The sequence below is a fragment of the Amblyraja radiata genome, chromosome 17, assembly GCF_010909765.2.
Source record: "Amblyraja radiata isolate CabotCenter1 chromosome 17, sAmbRad1.1.pri, whole genome shotgun sequence".
NCBI classification, from domain to species: domain Eukaryota; kingdom Metazoa; phylum Chordata; class Chondrichthyes; order Rajiformes; family Rajidae; genus Amblyraja; species Amblyraja radiata.
Window position 1 is genome coordinate 37,643,509 of NC_045972.1, and position 13,280 is coordinate 37,656,788.

At 46.3% G+C, this 13,280-nt stretch overlaps 1 protein-coding gene across 4 annotated transcripts in view; it reads left to right on the forward strand.

The window, feature by feature from the left end:
* Positions 1 to 13,280, forward strand: part of cpne2 (copine 2) — a 170,105-nt gene that overhangs the window by 139,254 nt on the left and 17,571 nt on the right. For all 4 annotated transcript variants that reach the window (XM_033036188.1, XM_033036191.1, XM_033036190.1 and 1 more), the window contains exons 13-14: positions 9,508 to 9,559; positions 10,443 to 10,576. In XM_033036188.1, the coding sequence (XP_032892079.1) occupies positions 9,508 to 9,559; positions 10,443 to 10,576 (186 nt within the window). The remainder of the gene's footprint in view (positions 1 to 9,507; positions 9,560 to 10,442; positions 10,577 to 13,280) is intronic.

Sequence of the window (13,280 nt, forward strand, 5' to 3'; positions counted from 1 at the left end):
CCGTATATATTTGTATTTTGTATTGCTATCTAAACCTGTTTTCTGAATGGAGTTCTATGCTGTCAGTAAATTGAATTGAATACCTTTAATATTAAACTGATGCATCAAGAGATTCCTTTATTTCAAAGTACTGTCATAAAACAATGTTTACCACAAAAATAGTAACTTCCCAATGGACATTCCTGCTCAGCTAAGATTAAGTATCTGTAAGCTTCCTACCTTGTTCAACTTGTTTTGCAATTCTTTTCTTGCAAACGTCTATCAACCGACAGATACATTAGTGTCTGCCTTAGAGAAACCATTCCAGCTCGTGCTAGTTACAGCAACAGAGATACAGACTTACAACTGGACAAGCAAAGACCCTTTTGTCTATTTAGCATAAACCAGTCGATTGGGAATCCTTGAGGGAGAGTGGTAGCTGTGTGGAATGAGCTTCCAGTGGAAGTGGTGGAGGCAGGTTCGATTTTATCATTTAAAAATAAATTGGATAAGTATATGGACGGGAAAGGAATGGAGGGTTATGGTCTGAGTGCAGGTAGATGGGACTAGGTGAGAGTAAGTGTTCGGCACAGACTGGAAGGGCCAAGATGGCCTGTTTCCGTGCTGTTAGGGTATTTTGGTTATATGGCTGATGTGTGTATTGACCATCTTGCCTGGAACCATGTGAAAACCTGTAAGATATACATCAAATACAGTGCCAACTTGTTAATATTGAACATAGAACAGCACAGCGGAGGAACAGTCCCTTCTGCCCACAATGCCTTTGCTGAACATTATGCCTCGAACAAATCACAGCTGATATCAAAATCTTGTCTGCCTGCACACAATCCATGTCTCTCCATTCCCTGTATATCCATGTGCCTATCCAATAGTCTCTGAAATGTGTCGTATCTGCCCCCACCACCTCCCCTGGCAATGTGTTTCAGGCACTCATTAACCTCTGTTTATATTTTAAAAATGCTTCCACTGCACATCTCCTTAAAACTTTTCCCCTCTCACCTTAAAGCTATGGCCTCTAGTAATGGATTTTTCCATCCTGGGGAAAAGGGTTCTGATTGTCTATCTTATCTATGCCTCTCTTCATTTTATATACTTCTATCAGGTCTCCCTGCAACCTCTGGGATTCCAGCAAAACGAAATATAGTGGGAATGCAACCTGGAATTCATCTCTGAGCCATCTGGGTTACTGAAACTGGTTTAGTACATCACTCTGCCATTTAATTCTCTCATTAGTCAGTGTGATATTTGCTCCATCAACAAGTTGGTATCTACCACACAAAATCACAGCCCATTTCAAAGCATCCTAGCAGCACATCCACGGGTCTCTCTGCAGGTGGCAGAGAGGTTAAGAAGCATATGGGATCCTTCTGCCATATTAGTGTAGTTACAGACCCAGACATTCAACCCCAATAGTTACATGAAAGCCATTGTGAATCACAAGTGAGAGATTTTAAGTTTCCACATATTAAAGAATTTGATCTGGCAATTTTGTTTACATGCACACATCCAAAGCATGCAAGGATGACACCAATTAGCACTCAATTGCATTCACTCGTCTCCTTGTACATTGGTCCATATTTCCAAATAGCATAGTGAGGGCTCCACACAGAGAACCAGGTTTGTAGCAGCATTAAGATTATGGTTCCTCACTTGTTGCTTTGTTGGGAGGGAGTCAATGTTGAGAAGAACTTGTCATTCCCTGCAGGGTTATCCATTGAAGCTGTCTAAGGTGAAGATACATTCACACTGAAGGTGGGTTTTTTGGTATAGGTGACTAGGAAACAAGGGTCTTGTAAGCCAGTGGATGCGGTAAGTGGCGCAGTGGTAGAGTTTCTGTCAACAGCGCCAGAGACCTGGGTTCGAATCGGACTACGGGTGCTGTCAGTACGGAGTTTGCACGTTCTTCCTGTGACTGGGTAGGTTTTCTCCGGGTGCGGCGGTTTCCTCCCACAACCAGAAGACGTACAGGTTTGTAGGTTAATTCGCTTCTGTAAATTGTTCCGCGTATGTAGGATAGTGCTAGTGTACGGGATGATCGCTGGTTGGCACGGACCCGGTGAGCCGAAGAGCCGGTTCAAGTTCAAGTGAGTTTATTGTCATGTGTCCCTGTATAGGACAATGAAATTCTTGCTTTGCTTAAGGAAGTGGTGTATTTCTAAACTAAACCAAAGGTTTGAAGTTCAGAAGCCGAAGTTTCTTGTACAGTTATAAAGGGTGTCTGTGAGACCACATCTGGAGTATTGTATGCAGCAGTGAGGTGCGGTGAGGTCAATGGCTGGGAAGGCACCGGCTAGTATCAGAACCAGATTTACACACATATGAAGCATCCCCCCCACTGCGGAATCAACGTCTTCCACTGTGAGGGAAGGCACCAAAGTTCAGCTCTCTTCCTCTGTTCACCCGTGGTCGGGGCCTATTGAGGTCGCCGCTACGGGCCCGATGTTTCAGGCCCTCGAACGGAAGAACACTCACAGCGGCCCAGAGCCTCCGAATCGGCCGCTTCCTACCGGAGACCGCGGCTTCCGAAGTCCACAGGTCGAGCTGGGCGGAGATTCAATGCTGGCGGCCTCGGTGAGAGATCCCAGGGCTCCGCGATGTTAAAGTCAGCGCCGCCCGCGGCTGGAAGCTCCCCAGACCACAGCTCCACGGAGTTCAAAGTCAGCGGTCCCAGCACTCCGGAGCTCCAACGCGGCGACCCTGGTAAGGCATTGCTTGCTCCGCGGTGGAGTCCAGTGCTTCGCCACTGCTGCTGAAGCTAGCTAACGTGGAGGAAGAGCAAGGCAGCGTTAACTACGTGGGCAGAGCCTACCTAATTGACGGTCGCTCTCCCTCCACTGGGCTCAAGACATGCCCGCTCAGTGAGGCAAATGTGAAAGCTGCCTCCCCTGGTGCTTTTTCATTGCAGTTTTATGACGAGACCAGCGAGCCTAAATTTAATATCTTTATACGTGAAATAAGTTACCTGGACTATGGAAGGTGAGGACATGTAATGAAGGGGTCTACAAACATTACATTGGTGACATACAGAGAGATTGTAACAGGCACACGCTTATTGCCCGCGCTCCATCCAGTTTCTGAGAGGTTGCACAATCAGAGGGGAGGCTCAGCTCATCGCTGCCTCACCTCTCGTCTCCCTGTATTTGCAGCGGAGCTCCACAAATTTGGCGATTTTGACTATAAAAAAATGATTGGATTCATACGGAAATGACATTTATTACACAGATCAGTGGAAAAATCTTTATATTTATTTTATTTTATTATTTTTCTTTACTTTTCGTAACAGCTATTTTCATTGGAGTATGACAGGTGAGGCTCTGGCTCCCCTGACCGCACGTCCCTGGTATGCAGTTATGGTCACTTCACCAAGAAAAAGATATATTTGCCGTAAAGGATTCATATGACTGATTACTGGAATGCTAGAAGGAGCAATGGGCCTGTCTCACTTACGCAACTTTTTTGGCGACGGCTGGTGCCTGTCATAGATCGTTGCAGGTCACCGAAAATTTTCAACATGTTGAAAATCCAGCAGCGCCCAGAACAAGGTACAACTCGTCACCGGGGTATCGCCTGTATGGTCGTGAGTGGTCTCCTCAGTCACCCAGAGTCGTAGCGTCTTTCTGGATATTCAATATGTCGAACATTTTCGGCGACCTGCAACGACCTATGATGGGTGCCGGCAGTAGCCGAAAAGGTTGCGTAAGTGGGACAGGCCCATAAGACATTTAGGATTGAGATGATGAGGGGAAATGTCTGCACATACAGAACACATAGAGGGCACACAGAGAAGGCTGGGGAGACAAAGTCTTTTAAGCACAAAAATCTTCAAGGGAGAGAGTGGACATATAGTATTGAGATGGGGAATCAGACATGATCATACTGAATGCCTGAGCACTAGAGCAGTGTAAGTGTTGCAAATTGCCTACTCTTGCTTCTAATTTTAATGAAGTCCCAAGCTATTTTTTTATGTAGGTCTTCCTACGTTTTGTGTGGCATTGTGTTGTGCAGGAACATTCTCATCCATTCTATCATTTTCCATTATGTTATTGCTGTAAGAAAAAATAATTTCCACGTGTTGTCTGCATGAACTGAAAGGTTCGCATGCCCACCTTTTGTACAAAACCTTCTGCTGTGCTCAGTTAAACAAAGCACCAATTTACCTTGTTCCCATATTTATTGTTACAAACTGCTTAAAAAACCATAACACACCATGGCACTATTTCTCCTATGCTCTCTGTTTCCAGCAGTGTTTGCTGTACACTTAAATCCTTGCACTATATCAAAGGTAAAACAAGTGGCCTTGGGCTTTCAAACGTACCTACAGACGGCTCAATCAATGTTCATCTGTGGAGTTGAAAGCATCACTTTTTCTTTTTTATGTTTTATTCTTCTGGCCAATGTGGCAACTCAAATGTCACTCCACCAATTGGTGTACATGACAATAAATGTCCCCTGTCCTTTGAATCCAAACATCTGTTGCTTATCAATCAATCAATCAATCAATCAACCTTTATTGTCATCTTGCAAGCAACAGTTGTACATGATGCTCCAGGGGATACCGGAGCATCGCACATGAAATTTAAAACATTTCACACATAATAACACTAAAAAACAATCCAGTCCCTGATGGAACAGTATAAATAGTTAAAACAAGGTAAAACAACAACGTTAAAATACAGTAAAACCAATCATAAAAATGTCCGGGGCAGCTGATTTGAGTGGTCAGTGCCAGTTATTAAAGTGCCCGTGCCAAGCCGCAGAATCAGGTGACTGTGAGTACAGAGTGACTGTTTAGCAGCCTCACAGCCTGTGGTAGGAAGCTGTTTAGCAGTCTTGTAGTCCGGGCTTTGATGCTGCGATATCTCTTGCCTGATGGCAGGAGATCCAGGTGTATGTGGAGGGGGTGCAGTTTGTCCTTAGCAATTCTCTGAGCTTTTTTCAGACAGCGGCTCTGGAACAGTTCTTGTACCGAGGGTAGGGAGACGACAATTATCCTCTCTGCTCCCCTCACTACCCTCTGCAGAGCCTTCCTGTCCGAGCAGTTGCAGGTGGAGTAGGTCAAAGGTCAAAGGTTATTTATTAGTCACATACACCTAGGTGTAGTGAAATGCTTCTTGCCAGTGCAGCACATAAAGAAAGAATACAGACATAACATTAATAAGAGATTAAACATAAAGAACATCCCCCCACAATGGCTCCCACCATGAGGGAAGGCACAAAGTCCAGTCCCCAACCCCAGTTCACCCATAGTCGGGCCCATTGAGGCCTCCACAGTTGCCTCTACGGAGGCCCGATGTTCCTGGCCGTTCTCGCCGGGTGATGTTGCTCCGGCGTCGGGAGAATCCTCGCAGCGGCTTGGGATACCTGGAACGGCCGCTTCCGTACTGGAGGCCGCGGCTTCCGAAGCCAACAAGGCCGCGCCGGTTGGAGCTCCACAACTGGCGATCTCATCTAGAGATCCCAGGCTCCCGGTGTAAAGTTCGGCGCCGCCGCCCGCAGCTGGTCGCTCCTCAGACCCGCAGCTCTGTGATGTTTTACTCGGCGATCTCAGCTCACCGGAGCTCCAGCGCGGCGACCCAGGCAAGGCATCGCCCGCTCCACGATAGCGCTCCAGCGCTGTGCCGCTGCCGAAGCCGTGGTTCTGGGCAGTGCCCGACAGGAAACGCCGCTCCAGGCCTGCTGGTAGGCCGCGAGGACGGGTCGAAGCTGCAGCCTGGAGAAAAGCCGCCTCTCCGACCAGGTAGGGACCCTGAAAGGTAGTTTCCCCCTTCCCCCCCCCCACCCCCCACATAAAAAAGTCTAGAACTCCAAAGATGAAAAGACAGACAGCTGCTGGCTGGGCAGCCGCGCACAGGTCAGCGCCCCCCCGCGCACAGGTCAGTACCACGTATTTATGCAGTACGTGAGTACAGACTCCACCGTACCCCTGTAGAAAGTCCTGAGGATGTTGGTGGGGAGTGAGGCCTGTTTTAGTTTCCTCAGGAAGTGCAGTCGCTGATGGGCCCGTTTAACAGTCCCAGTGGTGTTCCTGGACCAGGTGAGACTGTCTGTAATTTGCACTCCGAGGAACTTTATGCTCTCCACTCTCTCCACTGTGGTGCCACTGATGTTGAGGGGTGTGTGCTTTGGCTGCACCCTCCTGAAGTCGACAATCATCTCCTTTGTTTTGTCGACATTTAATTCTAGATTATTTTTGCCGTACCAGTCCACTAGTTGTTTTACTTCCTCCCTGTACATTGATTCGTCATCTCCGCTGATGAGTCCCACCACTGTTGTGTCATCCACGAATTTGATGATCTTATTGTCCCTGAATCTGGCAGCACAGTCAGTGTGAACAACAGCGGGCTGAGCACACAGCCTTGAGGGGAGCCGGTGCTCAGCGTGATCGAGCCTGAGGTGTTCCGGAGGAGGCGCTGTCCTGAACGGCTGCCTGTCCTGCAGCTGTCCGTTTTTTCCCCTTCGTTTTTATTATTTTTAGTATGTTGAGTGTGCAGTCAGGGGGTCTAAATCTTTTATGTGTGGGGGGTGGTGGGGGGGAAGGGGGAAACTGCTTTTCTAAGTCCCTACCTGGTCGGAGGGGTTGCCTTCCTCCGAGCAGCGTCTTCGACCTGTCCTCGCGGCCTACCAGCGGGTCCTGGAGCGACGTTTCCCTGAGGGGACCTGGCCAGAACATCGGCTTTGGCGGCGGCGCAGAACGTCGGCGTTGGCGGCAGTGCAGCGCTGGAGCGCTATTGCGGAGCGGGCGATGCCTTTCCTGGGTCGCCGCGCTGGGACTCCAGTATGCTTGGTACCGCCGAGGAAAACATCGTGGAGCCGCGGTTCTGCGGAGCGGCCAGCTGCGACGTTGAACTTCATCTCGCCGAGATCACCAGTGTGCGGAGCTCCGTCTGGCGTGGTCTGTTGGCTTGGAAGCCGCAGGCTCCGGTGGGAAGGCGGCCGTTCCTGGCACCCCAAGCCGCTGGGGGTTCTCCCGACGCCGGAGTACCATCACCCGGCGAGAACATCGGGCGCCGTGGCGGCGACTGTGGAGGCCTCAATAGGCCCGACTATGGGTGGACAAGGGGATGGGGACTGGACTTTGTGCCTTCCCCCACAGTGGGAATCACTGTGGGGGGATGTTTTGGTGTTGAATTTCTTTATGAATACTGTGTTGTATTTTTATTAGTGTGCTGCAAGGACATCAGAATTTCCCCTGAATGAGGGGATTAATAAAGTATTTATCTATCTATCTATCTTGCCAACACGGACTGACTGCGGTCTCTTTGTCAGAAAGTCCAAGATCCAGTGACACAGGGTGGTGTTGAGGCCCAGCAGGGTTAGTTTCTCCACAAGTCTCTGTGGGATGATGGTGTTAAACGCTGAGCTGAAGTCAATGTACAGGATTCTGGCGTAGGTGTTTTTGTTTTCCAGATGCGTGAGTACTGTGTGCAGCGTGGTAGAGATGGCATCCTCTGTAGAATGAGTTCCCTGATGAAAATCTAAAGCAAGGCGGTGAGGCATTTAATCCACAATCGCATTTGTACAATTGCGGCATCTACTCTGATGTCTCTTACCTCTGCAGTGGGGCAAATTTTCTCAAAGGCTCCCTCCCTGTGGCTGAGGAGTTGTTCCCAGAATCACAGCATGGATGCTGTCCACCCAAAGGCACATAGGACATGATTTACACTGCACGTCATCTTTGACAAACGCCCAAGAAGCTTCATCAATCACCATAATGGTCTTTTTTCACCCCGGAAGCCTTTGACTGCCCATGAATTGAGAAAGACTGTGGAGCATTCTTCTCAAGATTGACCACTTTCAGAAATATATCTCCATCTTATGTTTGTTACATAATGGCAACCAAGCCTTGATCTTAAGCATGGACCTAATCTCAGTTCCAACTGATGTCAAGCAAGATTAGATCATTGAAGATAGACACAAAAAGCTGGAGTAACTCAGTGGGTCAGGCAGCATCTCTGGAGAAAAGGAATAGGTGATGTTTCGGGTCAAGGCCATTCTTTGGACAGAGAGTCAGGGGAGACCACACTTTCCACAAACTATCTAAGAAGATTGCAAAGAGATGGAATGTTTGTGGTTTTGTATTGTACCGATTGTATTCACAAATCACACAGCAGGTTGATTAACATCTGAAAGAGAATAATAAGTTGTAGTCCCCCTTGAGACCTCTCACGAGAATCCACTCATTCTAATGCAAGTTGTTCTTCAACACCATTTCTTTTTCTTTTTTAGCTTTGTCAGATTCCTGTTAAATAAACATACAGTTTGTGCTAATATTATCATACCTGCTTTGGTTCAAAAGCTCCCAGTTACTGTAAGATTGATTATCCATATCCACTTGTATTGAATCTTCCATTAACTATAGATGAGGAAGAGCACAATGTGATATTTTAAAGCAGAGGAAGCTACCGTGTCCCTGAAGCTAATAGATGGAATATTAATAGAAAGTTTTCCTGATGGAAACTGATGTTTGTGATAAATCCCTTATCAAAAAAACTACAAGAAGGGAGACTTGGGACTGGCAGCAGTGGGGAACATGTGCAGAGAGAGAGACAAGAGTTATCATTTCAGGTTGGAAACGCTTTGTCTGCATTATTGATAATGAGACTAGCACTTGACATTACAATAGAACAGCAAGCTTGAAGCATTTGCAAGACGGTGCTTCCACATGGATATGAATCGATATTAAGGAAAGATACAAAATGCTGGAGTAACTCAGCGGGTCAGGCAGCACCTCTGGAGAACATGGATAGGTGATGTTTCAGGTTGAGACCGGGGTGGAAGATTGCAACCTTCATGTGGTCCGCCCTGTTTCGACTAATGCAATCAACTCGACGTGCACAAACGGAAGATCAAATAGAACAAGTTGTCCGACAACTTTAGGCTGTGCACGCCACACGAAAGAAGAAGAAGAACGTTGAGACCCTTCTTCAGATATGTATTGATATTGTTTATTATGTTATGTGCATAAGGGCTGTCCAACATGACCATGTGTCGGTATTGACATTAGTCTATTATTGTCATGTGTACCAAAATACAATGAAAAGCTTTTGTTAGCATGCGATCCGGTCAAATCAAGTCATGCTGTAGGTAAGAACAATCAAGCCACAGACAGGTACAGCAGATAGTGCAAAGTGAAGGATATCCGATTGAAGAATATAGTGCTACAGCTTTATAATGTTACAGTTCACCGAGAAAAGTCTAGGATCTCTAATGAAGTAGGTTGGAAGATCAGGTCTACACCCTGGCCTATGAGAGGATTGTTCAGTAGTCTGATAACAGCGGGGAAGAATCTGACGGTGCAAGCTTTCAGGTTTTCAGATGTTCTGCCCGGCGGGAGGTAATAGAAGAGGGAATGACGAGGATGCTGTTTTATCCAGGCAGCGTGAAGTGCAGGTGGAGTCGATGGTGGTAGAACATGCTGTCAGTGGCACCTTTTGAAGATTAAATCAATTAGAAGTCACCAGTTGCATTTATGAATAGTTTACAGACTGATTGTTTTTGTGTTCTCAGGTGTCCCATGAATTTGCCATTAACTTCAATCCTACAAACCCATTTTGTTCAGGTCAGTATATTCCTGTAACTCTTCACCTGCCTCCTCATTCTGCTGCTCTTACACTCTTGCATCTCACCCCTTGCACTCTGTCTGTGCTATTCACTGTTACTTGTGTTTGGTTTTTACCAGCTCCAGGCAGCAGCAGTGATCAGTGCACGGATACTGCCTACTTAAATCCCCCAAGTGCGCTAGTTGCAGCTAATGCTGCTTTCTGACTTCATTGCTCTTGTAAAACGATGCCTGTGAGCATTCAATGTTGATTTACAAAGAAACCCTTTGTCTGTGGAGAGCGCATTCATATATAAAAATAATAATGTAATCATCCTGGGAATCATTCCCATTTTCAAAAATTGTTCACATAATTCCTCCCGAAATCTTTTGCACTTAGTTTTAAATCACGATTGTTACGCCTTTGAATAAGGCCCTTTAAATGGTCTCGGTATTGACTGGAAGTATATTTTTAAGACAGTGACCCCTGCATAGAAATCGTGATAGGGCATAATGTATTGGTTCACCAGCATGTACAATATGAACACACTGAGTGAGTCCCCTTAACCAGCTAATTCCCACCTGATCTTTCTAATGAAAATCAAAAAACAGCAAAGGCTGGAAATCTGACATTTTTGAGATTGCTGGAATCATTGACAGCCCAGCCAGTCTCAGCAGAAAGAGTTAACGCCCAAGAGGATGAAGGATCTTTGACCTGGATCATTATTCCAACCCGTAACGAGATTGAAGTGTCTTCAAACATTACCTTTAACTTAGGGGGGGGGAGCGTACAAAAGTATTGATGTTAAACTCGTGAGCTCGTACAAGCGCAGGACTGAGTTAATGGGGGTCGGGTTTAAATGTACATGTTGCTGTCTAACCTCATGGTATCTCCTTGCCATAGGTGTGGAAGGGATCGTTGAAGCATATACGGCCTGTCTGCCCCTCATTCGATTTTATGGGCCCACCAACTTCTCGCCAATAATAAATCACGTGGCTAAATTTGCCAGCCAAGCCATCCAGCAGGAAGCAGCAGCGGTAAGTGTGAGGAACTGGGGCAACCATGGCAGTGGATGTAGGTCTGGAGAGACCTCATTAATAAAGAGGCTTTTAGCTTGGCACATGGAAGTGCAGGGAATAGAGGGATATTCATTGTGTATGGGCAGATGCAATCAGTTTAACTAGGCTTCATGTTCACCTCAAACACTGTGGACCACAGAGCCCACTCCTGTGCTGCACTTGTTGAATCTCGTTTTTCTCTTACATCGGTTGTTTCGACAATAATAGACCAGGCACCGGGGTTGCTTTAAACATATGTTTTATTCAGCAGGAGTCTTCACACAGGTTAACAACCTAGCAAAGAGTCAAGCTCTCTGCCCTTAATTGCAATGCCTTTTATATTTTAATGTCACTGTTTAGCACCTCCCACATTCCCCAATCAAGGAACCGACATGTACGCAATAGACAGGACAACAGGTGTGTACATATGAGGAGATGTTAGTTAGAGGAACCACACTAGAGCTCAGACCGGTACATTCCTTAGCCTTCCCGGCGAGGGGGATTGTATATTCCTCAACCTTGTCAGACGGGGCGGGTGATCCCCTATTCACGACTATGCAGTAACTGCAAGACATTGTGTATTCCCTGACCACAACTTCCTGAAACCTGCAGCCCCAGTTTCAGCAAGTCTGGTCAGCAGCCATTTCATGCTCTTTAATCCAGTCTACCTGGCCAACCATTTCACCTTTACAGAACAATCTTACAGCGTTGATTCAGGATTTCCATTCACACACTATTCTATGTTCCATCAACTTCTCTTGTTGTGGTGCAACATTCAGTAGTCACTGGCTAACCTTGCAGAAATGAAGCTTGTTTGGAGCAGTATTTTGGTGAGGCTTGAGGGTTACTTTGAGCATCACTGAGTATGCATTGAAGATAACCCGAGAAAGAGAACCTTTCTCAAACCTGACAAAGCTCTGGTTCATGATGCAGAAGCTGCTGCACTTTAATTGTCGTTTCTTTTCACTAATTTAATGGGAGAATAATACAGCATCGTACAGATAACTTTAGCTTTGGGCTCCAGAGGATTCAACATCATGGAGATGAAGATGAGCTTGCACACGGCCTTAAATTCTCTATTTGGAACATGTGCTCAACTCTGCCAGCTCCATAACCCTCTTGTTTGTTTAGAGCTCAGAAATGTGTATGGGCTTTTGTCGGAGTAAATGAGGACCAGTGGAGCATCGATAGAGCTGCTGCCTTACAACGCTAGGGTTCCATCCTGACTACGGGCGCTGCCCGAACTGAGCTTGTACGTTCTCCCTGTGACCGCGTGGGTTTGCTCCATATGTTTCGGTTTCCACCCTACGTACAGACCTGTACAGGTTAATTGGCTTCTGCAAATTGTAAAATTGTCCCTTGTGTGTAGGATAATGCTGGTGTACGGGGTGATCACTGGTCAGCGTGGACTCAGCAGCTTGTTTCCACGCTGCATCTCTAAACTCTAAAGACCTGTAATGTACGTCAGGTGATAATGCCTACATAGAAGTCTCTCAAATCCAAGCTGACTTCGGGACATGACTTGCACACATTAGAAATGAAGCCATAAGGTGCTGCAGTAACTCAGCAGGCCGCGCAGCATTTCTGGAGCATATGGATAGGTGATGTTTCGGGTCAGGACCCTTCCTCAGACTGCAGGAGAGAAAGCCACTTCACAACAGCATTCACTTTACTCCCTTTCTAATACAAGAAGAATATTTGTAATAACAATCTCTAAAGGGAATTGGTAATAAACATGTGAAGGAAAACTATCATCTGCTGCAGGGATAAAATGAGAGCATGGAAATAATTAAAATCATTATTCCAAGCATTGACATAGACCCAGCAGTCTGAATTAACTGAGCACAGTTCTTCAAATTTTACATCCAATGGCAGCAGCATAGCAGACTTGCTCCTCCTGGGCTGAAATGTCTATGCTGCGAACATTATTGTGAAGGCTTTTGGTATCCGAGGAGCACGCCAGCATCTCCTATTTTAAACCTGTGCAGAACGATGCCCTTTCCCCTTGTACTCTTGCACCTGAGTTTGGCGGCTTACAGAAGATAGACACAAAAAGCTGGAGTATCTCAGCGGGACAGGCAGCATCGCTGGAGAGAAGGAATGGGTGATGTTTCGGGTCAAGACGCACCCACCACATCTCATGAGAGGTTGGACAGGCAGAGCAACCACCCACAGCACTTCCACAAGTGCACCAAGTGCAACCCACTGTTCATGCATAGGACTGCCCTCAATGCACAGTGTCCCTGCCTTGTTGACATTGTTTTAACTACCCAACTCAGCTTACTGAACATGAAATGCCATATATAAACAAATCATCCCTTCAAAAACATAACAGGGTTTCTGCTATAATATCTCTTTGGCTGCTTTGGAAAGCTTAAATGCAATCTCCCCAATTCCAATGGCTTTGAGTAGAGAACCCCGATGTTTAGAACCTGTTTATTGCTGTCTTCTGCATTTTTGTGGACATGTTGATGGTCAAGAATCATAAGGGGTCAAAGAAGAAAAGACATAGTTAAACGTAGCAAATTCACACCTCTCTTTCTAGAAACTGTATATGTACCGAACCATTGTTCCTCTCATGGCAATTATAACTGTAGTCATGAGTTGGATACATGATCCTAAACTTGTTTTACCAATCCCATTATGTAGATGGAGCTGGCCACACATATTCTGCAGATATTAC